At 42.3% G+C, this 18529-nt stretch overlaps 1 protein-coding gene across 6 annotated transcripts in view; it reads right to left on the reverse strand.

Annotated features, from left to right (window-relative positions):
• Positions 1-18529, reverse strand: part of col12a1b (collagen, type XII, alpha 1b) — a 149016-nt gene that overhangs the window by 15907 nt on the left and 114580 nt on the right. For all 6 annotated transcript variants that reach the window (XM_042224027.1, XM_042224026.1, XM_014336010.2 and 3 more), the window contains 5 exons: positions 17219-17361; positions 15423-15532; positions 6034-6192; positions 4117-4194; positions 1520-1606 (listed from right to left, as the gene is read on the reverse strand). In XM_042224027.1, the coding sequence (XP_042079961.1) occupies positions 1520-1606; positions 4117-4194; positions 6034-6192; positions 15423-15532; positions 17219-17361 (577 nt within the window). The remainder of the gene's footprint in view (positions 1-1519; positions 1607-4116; positions 4195-6033; positions 6193-15422; positions 15533-17218; positions 17362-18529) is intronic.

Below are 18529 nucleotides of genomic sequence, written 5' to 3' on the forward strand. Positions count from 1 at the left end.
TTCCTCCTGAGGTTCATTTAAAAACAACCAAAAAAAAAGCCCCACACACATCTTGGCAGCTTTATGTTTATTTTCATGGTTTTTTCTGTTACTAATTAGCTTTATATAAACAAACTAGTTTCAGATTTCGTATTCAACGTTGATGTAAATGATGAATTTCCAGCCTTGTATAGTTTTAGCAGCATTTTCAGACCCTGCAGAAAAGCATTCTGTTTCAAGCCCTCAGTCCATTTATCGGGTGATTTAACGATGAGTATGTTCATCTTTTTTAAAGCGAAATCTAATTAAACTAAAAAGTATCTTCCCTGAGAAAAGTAATGCAGGGCTTGTATTCTGTAATGAAACACGTTTCCACAGTGGTTGTGCTACCATGTAACGCATAAGTCAAAGCTCTGGCTTTCCTGGTTATTTATGGCCACTTATGCGCTGTATGTTGTACGAGGGAGAATACTGCGTCCTGAAGCACATTAACCACAGGAAACCTCTTTGCAATGCCTCATAAAATCTTTTAAGAGACTGGAGAAAGTAAACTGTGGTGCCTGTCTGACAGCTGATGGATGAACCTACAGCAGCCGCCTCCTCCCTCTGACTGCTTGTACGTGAGGATAACAGCTGACGTTTCTCTATACATTCCTTTTTATTGCAGTACTCCCCACTTCCCTGCACAGTCTGCAACTTCCATGAGTCTGAAACTGTAAAGGCCTCATACCATTCAGCATGAATATCAGTGAGTTCTGCTGAGATAAGGTGGTCCTGAGTCTGTAAAAAGCTGCCCTGAGTGAAAATTGTTTGAAGCAGTAAATGATAAATTAAAAAAAAATGTGCTTGAAATGTAATTTAAAAGTTAATTTAAATTAGAAACTGAGCACTGCTTTTACCATCATCATGTCTGCGTTAGAGGCTAACTGGGTGTAGCAAACCACCTTTAAGGATTTTATACGTGTAGCCATTTGTGAGTGTTTTTGCTAACTTCAGCAGGTGTCTCTAAATGTGTCTCTTTGCTCACATTATCCTCACAAATCCCTAAAGATTTCACAATAAAAGCATTATCTCTACTATATCTACCAAGCCACTTGATGCTGCCTTGCCCTCCTGACAGCTCTTTCCTCATCCTCCTATCCACCAAAGCTGATTGGACCACAGGACTGGGGCAGTGGTCCAATCAAACTGGAGCCCCAGAAACAGTACCTGCTTTTGAATGACCTTCCAATTCCTCCAGGCCCTGAGTTTCACAATCAGGGAGCTGACAAGTTACCGGCTGTCTGGTTCTTCATTTATAACTGATTGCACCGTAGAAACCTCACATGGCTCAGAGCTGCTGTTCCTATCTCTGATTTCTGTTTTCGTTAGGCAAGAAAGCTCAGGATTTAACTCTGGCCATCAAGATCAGTGTAGGACACCATCCACCTGTCCTACGCTCTCGATTTTATGCATTTCATTTGTGTACACTGGTTAACACTCACAGTTGTCTTTAGAATAGAAAAGAGCCCTACAAAAATGGATAACAGTTTGTTCTCACCACTGGTCCCTGAGGTCCTGGCGGCCCATTGGCTTCCGAGGTGCAGGTGCAGGCGTTAGGAAGAGACGGACACTTCATCTCATCTCTCTGTTTGTGAAAGAAGAAAACAATTGAACTGTCAAAACGATGGTAAGAATGCAAAGATAAGGCACTGATTGCATTCATGCGAGGTCAAATAAAATTCCTTTTGAAATCGCTGCTGAACAGTCACACGACTCTCATTGCACAAAGACTCTGCACAGGATGTCTGCAGGTAAAAAGTCTTCCACGAGGTGGTGAGCAGAGCCAAAACTGTGCTGTGTGGCGCCCTGTGGTATCATTTATTGGTATCGGCTTCACCGACAAAGACAGTGAAAGTAAACTACAGCCTTCATGTAGTTCATATAAGCTTCTTATATGAACTTTCCGTTCATGGAGCTCTAAAATCCCATCAGTGTAAGGGAAGATACAGAATTAGCATGGCCCATAGGACAACTGATAAGAAAAATCCTGTGTTGTGAGTATTTCTGAATAATGATGACATCCTTTCCTATTCACACCGACTGGGAATGCTAACTATGATGTTCAGTTGCTTGGATTTAAAGCATTTGCTAAACACTCATCTTGGACCCGATGTGTGGATATTTCAGCTCACGCAGGACTTTCACATGGATGTGAAACTCCTCTTGTCTGGGTGGATATTTCCACCGAGTCCACGCAGATCGCCTCAGTTTGGATCATTTAACCAATCAAGCAGCTGTCCCTGCTCGGCAGCAATTTAGATAATAATCCGCTGGAGTTGAAGCACTTTTCAAAATGTTTTGGACATCCAGCTGCAGACATACTGCGCTCACACAAAGCTCCATTTGTTACTGCGTCTCTGGAGATCTCTGCTGGGACCGAAGTGAGAAACCATCACACTGAGAGAGGCCAGCCGCTTAACCACAGCCTGAGCTGTTCTTACTGTAGCTGCTGCTATTGCCCACAGATTTTCACCCCACAAAGAGCTTGACAAACAACAGAAAGCATTTTCACAAACAACGTTTGGACCTGCCCTGGATGAATGAGATTCATATGTTCTCGAGTTCTCTACGGCCTAAAAATCAAGATCTCCAAACACTACTGTTGTTCCTCCTTCTCTTTCTGATCACCATCTAACTGTCCGCCATCAGAATGAGGCTAAGGGAGGGGCGGTCCCTTCCTGTTAAAAAAGGAATTCTTCCTCCCCACAGTCGTCAAGTGCTGCTCACAGTGGATCGTCTGTTTGTTGGACTGTTCTCTTGCTAATATTCGCAGGTCATCAGCATACAGTGTAAAACCATTTGAGAGGACTGATTTGTGAGTTGGTGCTCACTAAAGCATGCATTTGGAGTACGTGCAGAATGTGGTTTGGCACCGTCCTGCTGAAATTCATCAAGATTTTCTCCAAAGTCTTCTGCCATGTAGCATTAATGGTGCCTTCATAGATGTGCAAGTTACCTGTACTGTACCATACTTTGAACTTTGCTCAACAAGTTTTTGTCTCTTTAGTGGAGAGAATGCAGCGTCTATGAACGATTTGATCGACCACAGGAAATGTTTTTAAATTTTGAGTCCGTGTTAAATGGGATAAGTCCACAAAAGATGGTTTCATTTCTGAATCTCACTCCTATATATATATATATATATATATCTTTTTTCTTTTTTTCACAATTTTTAATTATATAAAAATTTAATTACATGTCAAATCAATGTTTTTTTGCACTTCGGTTTCTTTGGAAACCTAGCTATGATAACGGGACACCCAGTTCATGTTGTTGTTGTTGTTTTTTTAAATAAAATGTAAGTACTGAACATAATTCAGCTTAGATTATTAAATAAATCAGCATCTTATGTGTGCTCTGAAAACTTTTTATTTTCCCACAGTTCACTGTGCTTTTTTTTTTAGCTGGCTCACACGCCACTGCATATCATATATACCCAGTTTATTTCCCTCTGTGATTCGAGCCGGTTCTGACTCTGATTACGAGTCCTCTGCTTTGATCTGCTGCTGGGTCTAAAAATCCCTTCAAAGGCAAATCAAGGTCACACTTCTGCCTGCTGAGTGTTACAGTACAAACACACTCGTCTGTGTTTTACCATCACTTTTAACTGTGACTAAATGCATCAATAAAGTTTTTGTGCATTGTTCCTTGGTCTGGTTTCTTTCAGAGAACCAGCTGGCCTGATAGCACCCCTTTATGAGATGATCAACATCCCCAAGATGCTCCATAGATGGAAAAAAAGCCAAACACAGAAAAGTGTACACTTACAAGCCAGTGTGAGTTTCTGAGATATATGGGTCATTTATTGCTGGACGTAGAAATTAAATTGATCTTCGTGTACCAAGATATCTGGGAAGGAAATCTTTGCACCCTATCGGCCAAAACTTCATCAGCTGTTTCTATATTCTTTAATCCCAGTAGACGTTCGGAGGAGATACTCCCCAGCACAGCTGATTATCTGGAGTCGAAGCTAGCGCCAGTTTATCATCGTCACTCAGCTGCCGGTTTGAGGCTAAAGGAGCGACGACGTGCCAGAGTGGGCACATGCTAAATATGTTAGACTCAAAGGCTTTGTGGAGGTCGGGGTTCCCTTACCCTCGATGGGAGGTCACAACATCTGTCTCGGCTGGTCCAGGCCAAGTTGCAGACAATGTCGAACATCTGGAGCTGGAACTGTGGAGAAGGGGGGGAGAAAAAAACAAAAACATGAATATGGCGTAGTGGTACATGTGTCTGTGATACACCCTCCACCGCTCCCAGAGGACATGCAGAAAAACAGCAGAGAATGAGGCACTGCCGAGTCCCATCAGCCCCGGGGAGAAAGGCTCGCATTACAACCCTGCTGACTGATTTACATGTGGCGCCATGTAAAACTCATTTCACTGTCTGTTTGAATTATCTACAACCTCTCTGTACCCCCCCCCCCCCCCCCCACACAAAAAAAAAACTTTAAATTAATTACAAAATGTTCAAAATGCTGTGGATTGTGTTCAGTTCACTCTCTGCTCATTAAAGTTTGTTCAGTATTCAAACTAAATGTACAGCAATGAATAAGAATACTGCTGACAGCAGTGCTACCCCTCAGCCTCCTGGCAGACACACCTCAGGTATCAATTTCAAAATCCTACATCGTTATCAAATCCACAAGATTCTCAGAAAACTGAGATTCAAACGATTTTTGGTAGCTGCACTGATTGTGTCAATTTGAAAATATACGTGACTACCTGCTCCAGTTATCACATTCACAAACGTAGGGGTGATGACAATACCCCACCAGCCTTTTACAGCTGAGGTAAAAAGCTGCACTGTTTGTTTTGCGCTGATAAAGTCAGCAGCAGCTAACATTTTATAATTGTGCTACTTCATTTTTCTCCACCTCAGCTTTCACCTTGGTTCTTGATTTTTGTCTGTCATTCACCAAGATAACACAAATCTACCAGGCTGAATTTCATAGAACGTGTTGGTAGGGTGGTTGCCTCACAGCAATAAGGTCCTGAGTTCAATTCCGCAATCAGCCTGGGATCTTTCTGTGTGGAGTTTGCATGTCCTCCCCGTGTTTGCGTGGGTCCTCCGGCTTCCTCCCACCGTCCAAAGACTTGCACTTAGTGGGGATAGGTTAATTGGAAACTCTAAATTGCCCAAAGGTGTGAATGTGGGAGTGAATGTGAGTGCGAATGGTTGTCTTTGTCTATGTGTTAGCCCTGCAACAGACTGGCAGCCTGTCCAGGGAGTAACCTGCCTCTCGCCCTAAAACAGCTGGGATAGGCTCCAGCACCCCTCACAACCCTGAATAGGATAAGCGGAAGCGAATGGATGGATGGTGATGGGAGGGTTGGGTGTCGGAACTAGTAAATAAACCCCAGTTTTAAGTTTTAGTTTTGACAGAAATTTTTTATTTGTTACAGTGAGAATTCAACACTGTACAATGCGAACTTGTGAGGCTGCTGAACAAAGCATCTCTAAACAGAGAGTTCAAACACAGACACAGACATCAGCATGATGGTGAATGTAGTGCTGTAGAGAACTGACACTTACGTGGAAGCCTCACTTCCTGTTTTTTGTAACTCTCTGATGTAACGAGTCTTCTCGACAGCTAGTTCAGTTAGCCACGTATTGCTAAACTCTTCTGTCACCCAGTTTATAAGCTGTGCACCCTGATTGTTTAATATCTAACTGTTGGTAACTGATTTAGAGTGGAAGGCATGCATCAACTGAAGAAACCTAAGAAGGTGATTTTGCATGTGAAGTATGTGAGCAGTGAGGGAAAGCAGGCTGCAAACAAAGGCAGTTTTTTTTGTCAACCCTACTTTAAAAGTAGGACCAGAAGATGCTAAAGATCAACAAACTCTTATTGATTACCTGAATTATATAAAGAAACAGATGAAATCTGTGTCAATTTAATTTGTTTTGAAATGTGTGTACTATTTGCAGTCAAAGTAAAATAGAGATAAAATCATTTGTGTCGGTAGATAACGTCAGTCTCCTGTTTGTGTGAACGCAGAGTTCACTTACAGTTGCCGATTCTCCTTTGGAGCCGATGGATTTGGACATCTTGCCCAGGACCTGGTAGCCGTCGCTGGACATGTTTCCAGCGGCCTTGATCGGCTTCTCCGCCACTACCTGGCAGTCGATGTTGAGCTGGACGTTGGTGGGTGAAACCAGGATGTGCAGCTTCAGACAGAAAGAGAAAGGAAGGAGAGATTTTATTGGCGCATTCTTTGTTCTACGACCATGTGCCATGTCTGGTTTTCATCCTCGCAGCCTGCACATTATTAGGTTTTGCCGAGGCCATGGCGGAGGCTGCGGGTGAACAGGCTCGATCATGCAGAAGTATACGAGCGCTCACATGGAGGGAAAACAGCACTTCTCCTCTGTCCATTCAAAAAGAGGGGATTCTCCATCATGTTCTAAAGACATCCCTGCAGTGCTTTGGATTTTGACCTTTTAAACTCTTTCTTGTTACTGCCCTGCAAATATGAGTATTTCACAAGGAAACATCCGTTTTCCATTTTCCATGTCCTTGCGGGATCATGTTTAAAGATGCCAAATAAAAGGAAACCCTTTAACTTTTATCAATGCTGCTTCCATTTTCCTCGTGACATGCCAAGAATGAGAATGTGTTGAAACTCCCAAATAATAAACCAAATATTTACCACTTACATTTAAAACGTCCCATGTGTTTATACTACAGGTTTACTTTGCACAGGAAGTCTATGGAACTTTTGGGTAAACCACCATCTTAACCACCACCACCACCGTCCTCTCATTTTAAATAGTTCCAACCTATTTACAAGATTATTATTAAACTATTAAACTCTGTTATTAAACCTTTTTTACCGTGTCCTGACTCGAGGGCAGACGAGTCATCCTGCTAAACTGAGCAAACTGGAGGGCTCCTCGCTGAAGCTGCACTCTGGTAGTCAGAGGCGACGTTAAAGCAAAAGCCTTCAATAATTACACCTAATCCACTTAATTACAAGCATCTACATAAAACTCAGCTGCTAATGAGCTCCTCAGCATTTGGTTAAGTGCAGCTGCGTAGAATGTGTCTGAAAGATGAATGTCAGTCTGAGTTTTGTGCGGTTCTGGCCAACACCAGGGGAATAATGTGAAATCAAACCAAAAACCATTAGACCCAAGGTGCGAATGTGCCTTTAGGCTCCGATGTTCTAACAGCTTTTTAAAAATTTTTAAAACATTTATTGTTTCACTTCAACGCGACACCTAAATATTTCTGACATTCATGCTACATTTTCTTACTTTTTGAAGCTATTAAATAGATTATTTTGAATTAAGTTGAACTATTGTGGGATAATTAATAACCACAAGGAAAACGGCTCTCTCAGCTTTCATCTGTCCAAACACTGCAAGCGTTTCATTCAGTAACTTTTTGCTTTTCTGATAAATACCCACCACTGGCATCATTATTTATACCAGTGTACTGTGAAGTCACAGGTTTGCAGAGTTAAAGTCGTTCACTGTAAACCAGAGAATATTTAAAGGTACGCGTCGGTGCAGGCGCAGGTCCAGAGACTTGTGAACAAATCGTTTTATCTGCTCAAAGATTCCTCCATCTAATTGAAATATTCCAGATTCAGCTGGAAATGCTCATCGAGAGGCCAAATCTACCCTGAATTCTTTCCTTCTCTCTCACCGATGGACTTCGTACAACTCCAAACAGTAAAATAACTGCGGCAGCTCCGCCGTACACACAACACCACAATTTGCATTTCTCCTCAGTCACGTCACCCTCGCCGCATCGTGTCGTCATTTTGTGGTGGAGCATCAGCGCCGCCTTTGCAGCGGCTTTTCCTCGAAGCGAGTCGGGCTGCATGGAGGGAAAACGTGACCTCTACAAAGCCACAGAGTGGCGGCAGCGAGGGCGGCTCGCTGCCTGTGGTCAGTCATGTTTAACAGAACGCAGTAGCACCGAGGTGTCCAAGAAACACTTCATGGAGGGAAACGCAGCGTTTGAGACATTTATCTGCTTTTCATGAAGTCAGCAGGTACCATTAAAGCTTCAGCATGTCAACGCTTTAACTGGACTCGCTCTTCTGTTAAATTTAAAGGATTTTAAAAGCCAGTAAGAGCACTGATATGATCACACTGAAGCTGCCAGTACTGAAACATGAACAGCTTTGTGCCAGAAGTGAGAGCATACAGTATTTCATTCTCTTCAGGCTGGAAAAATCCTCAGAGATTCAGAGGAAAGTCTGATACATGGCTGTAAAACACGAGCTGATGTATTGTCCTTGTGTGGATGCTGTTGTGGTTAATATCAGCCAAAATAAAGGCGCTGCTGAAGACGGGACTTCATGATTGAAACTGAAACATGGTTCCATAAAGCCTTAATTAACCCTGTACACGCCACTCTGTAGAAACATGCGAGTGTATTTTATTATGATGTGATCTATGAATGTTTTTGTTCATCTTTCTAAACATTAAACGTGTGCAATCTTTGTTTGGAAAGCATCTATATCATTAGTTTTATGGGTTTCTTTGAAGAGATTTGTCTTCAGGAGGTGCAGAGAGTAACAGACAATCCAGCAACCTTCCTTATTCTTTACAAAATACTCAAAGTTTGGTAACAGCAGTAAATCGTAGCAACAACAAGTCATGAAACCAGAGTGTCTGACTAAATGCTCTTCTTCCCTCCTTTACTTACGATGAAAAATGGACCAATTACAGCTGCCAGTTTACAAGCTCCTCTGCCATTGTTGGAAAGCCCCTTAAACCATTCATACCAAAGTCTGGATGTAACGTTTGAGCTCCAGGCTGTTACGTGACGATGTTTACACGAGCAGAGATGAAAGCGTGTGCCGAGGCCGTACACGCCCTCGCTCTGTTCATCTGACCTCAGGTCAGCAGGACAAGTTCCACATTTATGTGCCGTCGCTGGAGTTGAATTTATTTTGACAGCACGAGGCACACAGGGACACTGAAGCCTGTCCTTATAAGGCTTTGAACAGCTGGGAATGTGATCCCTGGTAGTAAAGGGGTGAGTTCAGGAGTGTCCCTATACAAATCACTTTACTAACAACATCCTCTGTGGATGTGCTCAGTAAAGCTAGTACTCAACTTTAGTGGGACAAAGCTCTCCGCTCTCCGAGACAAAACTGTTTCTTCCATCAGTCTGTAAACATGCTCATTTCTGCTGTTTGCATCGAACATTTTAACATTAATGTCTGTAGGAACTGACTTAGTGTTGGAGCCTGCCTCAAGTGGCCATTAGAGGAACTGCAGTTTGAAGAACAACTCCTGTCCAGAGAGCTGAAAGCTGAGTTAATAAGCTGACTAATATTGGGCGAGTTAAAGCTGGTATGTTGAAGTGAAGATGAAAAATAAGGCGCCATTCACTTCACGAACCTCAATAAAGTTCAGTGAGTACACAGTTTGATCGTTTTTCTTCTCCAGTCTTCTTTTTCTGCCATCATCCTGCTCATGGATGGTCCTACATTACTTCATCCCTTTCTTCTGGTCACGACTTCAGCCTCGAGAACAGTAAACTGACATTTCCCTCCTCTGCTGAGGCAACATTCACTTCTTTGGAAAGTAGAAATGAGGTTTGTGCACATATGCAGAGTTTCAAGATAGTTGAGATTCATAAAAAAAAAAAAAAAAACATGTCAGGCATAGTATAAAGAATATTTATGCGCTTTCCTTCCCTGAATTCAGTTTTATCCATCTGGCTCCAGCTGTATAATCTCTGAGATGTTTCTATTAGTCAGAGCATCTTTATTTCTCGTCTTTTCGCATCTTCCTGTCAGAGCTACAGCTACTGGCTGGCCTGTTAATCGATTTCTCTGCAGTTACTTGGCACAGATCGTCCGATGATGGCTTGTTTATTCGCTTATGCAAACGTTGTTTGGGCCCGTCGGGGGGCAGCGGTGCTTTAAACCCTTAAGGTATCTGCAACAGAGCTGACGTTTTCATGGATCTCTGCTGTTAAACACATCTGAGGAAAGATTTCAGGGATGCTTCCAGTGCTGAGCAAGTTGGTTGGTGAAACGCTGAGAGGGGAAAAGGATTAGTGGAGTCTAAGCGTGGTGATGTGGCCGACGTCTTTTACTGACAACAGCTCAGTAAATCTGGTTCAGCAACAGCTGCACTCAGGCTAAAGCACAATTTTAAATCAACTCCTTTCTCTGACAAGCTTTTAAATCTTAAAGTTTCTTCAGTTCAGCTGGTTTTAATTGCTGCTGCTGGAGAGATCTAAAAGCCATTGTGTTGTCCATGTGTCCACCACACAGTAGAGCAGCGTAGCCCCGAGCTAAAATTGACCTCTGACCGCTTCAAAGACGAAGAATTTCCCCTCAAGATCCAGTTCTGCATGTTTTAAGGGTTTTATCACACTAAGCACATGTGGGACTCTGACTCAGTGAATCTGCATTTTAAAAGACATTATTTTTATGCCTTCTGTTAAAGAAAAGCTGACTTAAAAGTCCAGGATACAGTCCACTTGTATCCCAGCACCAAACAACTTTTCAACAGAGGTTAAAGGTCACCATACAATCATGATAAAGTTGTGGCACACTCATTATCACCATTATCATGATCAACTGATTCATTCTAATTAACTCTAATTCTAATTAAAGACTTTTTTGTCTTGGTTTGGGTAAATAGTGCAGTTCGATCACATGAACATCAGTAACCAATAGGAGTGCTCTCTCCATGCTCTCAGGCAGCACCGTGTCCGGTCGAGGCGCCTTCCCTTTTTCCCTTTTGTTTTCTTTGCCAGATCAAAGCCATGAGCTCCTTCTGTTTCTGCTTCGTTTGTCAATTGTTTTTCTTCATGTAAATTTCCACAGAGCATGATGGGAAAAAAAATCTCAAAAGGAATCTGACCGTAGCGTTGCAAGCAGTGGCCCTGCATGATCGCTGGCCTCCCCAAAAACCAAACTCTGACTCATCTTTAGATCTGAGACGGTGCCAGACTCCAGTCTTTCCAAACTGGCTCCAGTGTGCTGCAGGCATGAGAAGCATCCTGAAGTCAAGCTGTGTTTTCGCCATGTCTGAGCTCCAATTACTGATCACACAAGAAGAGCTTAGCACCGGCACTGTGGTGATGGGAAACCTTTATATTTCATCAAAATTCTGAGACTTGCACCAATGACAGGGGAGGTAAAGACATCTCAACTTTGTGGCAAGTTGAAGACTCACCAAATACCATAAAGGAATGGCATTTGTGTCAACCGCACATTGATATTACAATACAGAACTTGACAAATAGAAACTTAATTGCTATACTAGCTTTGCCAACCACTTATTCTCCAATTCAGATATAAAAAAAGGAAGAAAAACTAATCTATATCCTATTTATTCAGTTTTTACCACATGTTCTTTTTCAATGAACCCCAAGCCTTTTGCACAGCTCCCAGAATGTGAGCATCATCACCGGACGTCAACAGCCCTCAGCCTGAGTGTCAGGAGAAGTTGGCTAATGCTGTCATGGTCCTAAGTACGCTAAAGAGGCACTTAGAAACAAACCTTCCAAGAAACTTGACCTCCTGCAACTCTGAAACACAGTCAAACTGAGTAAAAGTATCTGATAATGCAAAGGACCCAGATTTCTATGCAGATGTGATGCTAATCCAAAGATTCTTCATCAGCGTTATCAAGATAAGAAAAGAGCAGACACCCTTTTTGCAGATACAAATAAAGTTTTGTCTTAAAATGTTTGGCTTTCTCTTCTGTGTGCTTTGGCTACAAAAAGCCTTTAAATGTGAAGATTCTGGAATAACTTGTCTGTCAGACTGTAAATCCAGCACACAAGCAAACCCATCTGCAGATGCAACTAATTATGATGCTCTGGGTTTTGCCTCATATCTCAGGACACAGCTTCACATCTGCAGATCAGCCCTTTTTTGTGTTTTGCATTCATTTTTCATATTGCCTGATGAAGGCACTTTTCTTGAGTCCGTGCCACCCCATCCGTTAGCATATCACAGCTTTTGCTGTGATATGCTAACGGATGGGGTGGGGTTAGCATATCACAGCTTTTTCACATCATCAGTTCACTTTCACACAACACGATGCCAAGGTTAACATCGTGAGATCCGCCTCTATCTGACAGGTGCTGGCGCTCTGGTCCGGCTGAAGACAAAAAGGATGGGTAGCGTTTACAGTGTTTTCTGCTTCTTATTATCTCGCATCAGTTAAATCCTTTGATACATCTCCCTCTGAAAATCCCTGCCATCTGGCAAGTGCAAAAACAGCCTGGGTTTCCCTTCTTTTTTTCCCTTGCATGCAAAGAGTTATTCATTTATAAATATACATTGTTTGCATATTACAGAAATAAAATGGGTCTGATACACTCCCACAGCTCTCCAGGCCACCATTTGGACACTCTGAAATGAAGAATCTACTTTTTTTTTGTTTAAAGCAGAAATCTGTGTGGTGAAATGGTGACCTCCTGAACTCCAAAATAGTCAGGTCACTATTATTTATTTTTTTTAAAGTTTCCTGTTACAACTTTCTGACCTTTGCATTCACATCCGTTAAATCATTAGGCTGGTTCCTGTGTGTGAGGGTGCCGATTTGGCATGAAATCTATAGAAGTCTGCTCCAAAACTGCAACTTTTTTCTTTTTTCTCTATGACAAAAAGAAAAAGGAGGAGAAAAAGGCATTTCTCAGTATTATCAGATGTAGTGAAGATCATCTACAGACTAAAATCAACCACACACTCCACTGTTAGTACAGTTCAGAGCGAGAGGCCTTAAAGCCTTCCTGCTGACACTCTTATCCCACCCTGGGAGGTAAAACCGCAGAGCTGCGGTCGGCTACCAGAAGAGGTAAAACCGAGCGCTGCCTCCTTAAACTCCTCGTTGTCCCGCCTCCCTGCTGGCACTCTTCAGCTGCACTGATGTAATTGTTTAATAGAAATAGCAGTGACCCAGTATTTTCCAGTCGAGCGTCCCAGCGGCGACTGCAGTGCACTTTTAAAGATCTCCCCTTCTAAGAGGAGCTTATGGATGAAACTCATGAAACTTTAATATATTGTTGAAAGGACTGTCCACACCGCTTCTCCCAGCAGTGCTTCCTGTAAATGTGTTGCTATCAGCACCACGGCTCAGACCTAATCTAGAGCATGAAACACAGTAGCTCTGAGTGGAAACTGTCTTTAAAGCCCAACGACACACTAAGAAAATCTCTTACATCAGGTTCGAACTGCTGAAGTGTGATGCTGATGACAAATCTGTCTTCGTTGGTGGGCCTGAAAGTAAAAGGGTAAGCCGAGCTGCAGTAATCGGCTGAGAATCCAGGAAGACAAAAGTTGTCCAGCTCTCTCAGACTCTGCCTCATCCTCATCACTGTCTGCACAATCCTTTCTTTGTATTGTTTAGTTTATGCTCTCAACAGTTGCAAAGCGTATTTCATCTTATTATAATTCAGTCACTAACACGCATGTTGTGGCTTGGGAGTAAGGCCATGATGATGAGAGGAAAAATAAAGAGGCTTCTGCTGCATTCAGGTAAAGGTTTTTGGGGTGTTTCTTTTGGCATCTTCTCCATGCCCTGCGTTTGCCCTGTGTTTCATAACGTGAAGGTGGTGGTGTTTGCTTTAAATTTTCAGATGCGGTGCGTGTCTGTGTAAAGTTTGTTGGGAGCATGTGCTTTGTTCTTTGTTCTGTTTGTGATTTTAAACTGCCTCCTCGTGTGCAAGTGTAGACATCCACTGATTAGGATGAGCTAGAAGGAAAAGAGAGCCAGACAATCCAGCCGGACTGGCTTTTGTCTCGCGGGATTCTCAGACCAGATGTGCCAGATCAGTCGATTACGTCATGATTATTCTGCGGTGAAAATTTGCAGATACAGATATATCTAAAAATGCTGTACATAAAAGGCATTGTAGTCACCACAGAAGGCTGAACCTCACGATATTAACAAATACAGCTGGTGGCATTTCTTATCAACTCTCTTACAGTTATACAACAGTTATACACCAGTACAAAACTGACAATGATCAACCAAAAACCAACATTTTCTGAGCAGTGTTACAAGTGTATGTATGTATCGCACATGTGCTGGCACATCAATCATCCGGTTACTGCATTTTTTTCTTTTCATCTACAACCTACGTATTTAATCTACTCTCTCTTCTCTGATTGGCTGTCAAAGTTCATCTACACACAATCAAACATGCTCTCTCCTCCACCAGCACCGAGATTTTTCCTTGGTTGTTGTTTGAAACGTTCTTTACAAGTTATTGGTTGAGCTAGGATTCACCTGCAGTCCTGTTATTTCAGTAATGAGTAAGTTCAGAAGCCCAAATCCAACAGCCTGCTGAGTGGTTGGATGCTCGATTGTCCAGGAAAGGAAGTCTGAGAAAGTTCTTTCTGTTTACACGTATGTAGCATTTTCAGTGGGAGAAAGCAGCCCGTTCTCACTCCCGAGGCGTAACATGTCGACGTTTTGTCACGTCCCGCGGCGTTCCTGAGGAACCTTATTCCTGATCTTAACCAGGACTATAATAATGTTAAATAGCGTGTTTCTGAGCGATTTGAAGAAAAAGAGCGAACATGTGTAGATGGAGTCCAGACGGTTCTCATATTTCCTCTTTTTTCCGAGGTCGTCATTTAGGAACGTGGTGGGTAGCCGAAAACGTAATATGTTGACGATTTGTCACCTAGCGTAAAATGTTACGCTTTGGGAGTGAGAACGTGTTGGAGAAAGATGACTTCTCCCATTTCATTGACTAATTGATGGACATTTTTCTGAGCCAGCACATTTTGTTAGCTTTTGAGGAGTTGTCTTTTTAATGTTTAGCTTGAGGCAAAAGCAGTGTGTGTAACTCAAACTGCAAAAAAACATAATCTCAAAGGTGAAAATAACAGTTACTTAAGAGCCACAGGAGAAGATCCTCATGAATGATCTCATTTGTTTTCAAAGGAGTTTTAAAGATTGAATAGTAAACCATCCCACATACAAAGCTACATCATACCTCCACCTAATCAGACCTGCTCAGCTCATGTCAGGCTGTCTATTGATCATTTTATAACATCCAGGAGATGCAGATGGCGACCATGTTTGAAGTGCGTATAATCACAAGCAGTTGCTGCTCTGCGTTTTACAACCTGCAGAGGACCATCTGTTCATGTGAGCCAACATAACTCCTCAGGAACACGTCTGCAGTTTGCGTGTGAGGTGCTCTGGCTGTAATATACAGCATATTTGGAATCTTAGGCATGTGCGGGTTCTGTATGACCTCGAGACGTCCAGCGAGATCAAAGAGGAGCGCTTCGATTCATGTGTCAAGCCTCAGTCAAGCCACGGACCGAAAAAAGTTAGATAACTCAAACATTAAAGACAATCTTGGCTTCATTCTCCTCAATTTAAATATGCAATATGTTAGAATTCACACGTGGACAGTCTCCACTGAAAGATTAATGACTTCTGCTTACCTTGTGGAAGCTTCCATGGAAGATCTTCTTCACTTCCCTTGTGTCAAATGTGACTCTCTGTAGCTCGCCGCTTTCGTCTTTGTTGTAGAATGAAACGGTCTGGCTGGATGCTGAGCAGGGACAGAAGAATAAATTACATTAGAATTAAGTTGTAGGAATACTCAGGTTCAGTCTCAAAAGAAATCTGCTCGAGCTTTTCAACTGGACTCATCAAAAAACAGTCATTCACACTCACGTTCATTTCTATACAAATGACACCCCATTTTATGTATCTATGAAAACAGATGACACATCACTACAGGCATGTCTTAAAGACACAAAGGCCTGGATGACCTGTAATTTTCCACTTTTAAACTCAGACAAAACTGAACTTTTTTCGTGTTTGTCCCAAAAATCTGTCTGTCTAATCAGATATTTTATCTCAGTTGCCACCACTCAAATCTCTGAAGCACGTCTAATCAGATACATTACTGATAGCTTCCAGTTCCACTTCTTTTTGACCAGGACGTGTAATTCAACTCTCATCTTGATCAGATCTCTTGGATTTGATCTTGGTCGACATTTTTTCATCTGTGTAATATTGCCAAAATTAGAAACATCCTCTCTCAGACTGATGCTGCAAAACTATTCCTTGTATGCACTTCTAGGCTGGACTGCTGTAATTCCTTATCATCTAGATGTCCTTAAAGCAACTGTGCTGCTTTCAGCCCATTGGGAGCACCAGGGAATTCCTGCAGTCCTAAGAATTTTAGCCTGCCATGAATTTTAGAAGCAACATTATAAAAGTTAGAATGAATGTAGATGGACCACTCAGTCATCATAACTGTCACAATCTCCTACAGGCGATATATTAATGATACAAAAAAACACTGATCCTGTCTGAAACGCTGTAGCTTATTTTTAACTTTGGTGTGTGTGTCAGTTATTTCAAAGACTTGATTTACCCTCTAGTGTAAGCCAGTTGTTTTGACGAGTACAACTCTGTCTGTTAGTATGAGTTTTTAAGGGTGTGGCCTTAGCAGACCTTGAAATGTTGGGGGCAGAATGGCTCCTGGCTCTGCTGTTTCAGTTCACCCATTATTTAACCTGAAATATGTGCTAACCTCTTCATATTTTTTTATTATTATGATGGATTAGGTTTAACGAAGCCAGATAAGGAAATATATCCTAGATATGTTGAACTTGCTGTTTTAGTACAGGGCAGTTAAAGTGAATATAGTCTGTTTCTAACAAAGTTAGCACAGCTTCATTAGTGACAAAATACTTTACCTGAACCTGCCAAACACAACGACTGACACGACTTTCATATGTTTGAGTTTCTGTGAAGCTGTCAAGAGAAAGTTCTCTCAGCACAAACACTGGAAACAGGAAGACCAACTTTCGCTTTGTTGGTGCTTTGTTGGTGCTTTGTTGTGCAACTTTGTGCCAGAAGGTTTCTCTCATGATGTCAAACCTTTAATCATGCACAGTTATAATTCATTGTAATAACTCAAGAATACAAATGTTTGTCACTGGTGGATTTTTGTTGAAATCTTGCTGACAAACAGAAACACAGGCTTTACGAGAGCCAGCTGAGCTGCTCGATGACACAACAGTTGTGCGGCTAAGGGAGTCTGCGATCAGCTCAGACCGAAGCAGCCAGAGGGCACGGCCAGCTCATTACATTACAAACTCTTCTCTGTCAGCGATCAGATATGACGCAGTGAGGCACAGCTGCTCCACATCACACATTTCCTTGCTGCTTTTCTCTGTTTTCACACAGGCAGCACAGGATTAGAACAGAGTGCGATACTTACGGTCAAGGGTGACGCCGGTCTCTGGTTTGTGATCTTTGCTCGACACCTGCCAGATGTCGAAGGCCTCCTTGGGCGTGTCAGGCAAGAGGCGGAACATCATGATGATGGTGTAGGCGTGGGGAAGACCAAGAGGGTGGATGTCTCTGAAAAAGGAAGAAAAAACACAAAACAGCGCGTTAGATTTGAGAATGTCCGGACAGAGCAAGGACAGGTTAAACACAGCTTAAACCTTAAACAGAAGTCTGGCCTTGGGCTCAAGGATATAAGGAACAGCTTCACAGAGGCTGGAAAGTAACACGCTAGATTACATGATTTTAAACACAAGGATTGTTTTTAATACTTTGCAGTCAGTGACTGCCTGAGGTATAAAACCCATGAACATCAGAAAATGCTGCGTTTCCTCCCTCAAGATTCACGCCCAGGCCTTTACTGCATCTGCCTTCAGTTGCTGCTTGTTTGTCGGTCTCTCTGCATTCAATTTTGTCTTCAGTAACCAAAAGCTGCTCTATTAGGTTGCGATCAGGTTACTTATTTTTCCAGTTATTTTGGAGCCTATTTTAGAGTGAGGAACTATCTAAAACCTACTGAATAAAAACAATCTGTATTTCAATCACATCTTTGTTCTTAGATTAAACATCCACTAACACAAACAATGTGCTATTTCCAAGTAATTATAGACACAACTTAAAAATTACATGTTATCTGTTAGCAGTGATTTTAATAATTTTCCATCCACTGGCTCTTCTTCCTCTCCTTTTCACATCACTGCAGGATGTTTCTCATTTGTCCCTGTGATGTCACTACACATTTTGTTAAGCCAGTTTTGGTAAACAGTCAAAACCCAAGCTGTTTTCCATCTCGCTGCTGTTGCATGTGATATTCTAGGTATGGGACGCCAGTGCTGGGTGGTGGCCAGTTTTAACAGTCTAGTTTGCGGTTGCGTCTGCACTCAGTGGCCTGATGGAAGCTCAGTGTGAAACAGCTTCAGAAAGAACTGAAAAGCCGTTTTATGGGCAGTCTGCTCTCCGTCATGACCTGCAGCTCAGTCTGACCCCACAGCTGGGCTCAAACAGTTTGAATGCAGCTGGTTACTTTCGTCCCGTTGGAGACGAGAACAACATGGAAGCATTTAAAAGACAGCAAATCTGGAGAAACTCTGGGAAGCTCCAGCAGAAACTGGTAACTCAATCAGGCCATGTCACAGAAAACCTCGGAAACTCGCATTTTTGAAAGAAAAGATTCAGTTTAAAATGCACATTAAAAACTCAAACACATTCTGACCAGTCAGCACTGGTATGAACACTGCTGATC

The sequence above is a fragment of the Haplochromis burtoni genome, unplaced genomic scaffold (genome assembly GCF_018398535.1).
Source record: "Haplochromis burtoni strain Fernald_Lab_line unplaced genomic scaffold, NCSU_Asbu1 Contig_126, whole genome shotgun sequence".
Classification (NCBI taxonomy): domain Eukaryota; kingdom Metazoa; phylum Chordata; class Actinopteri; order Cichliformes; family Cichlidae; genus Haplochromis; species Haplochromis burtoni.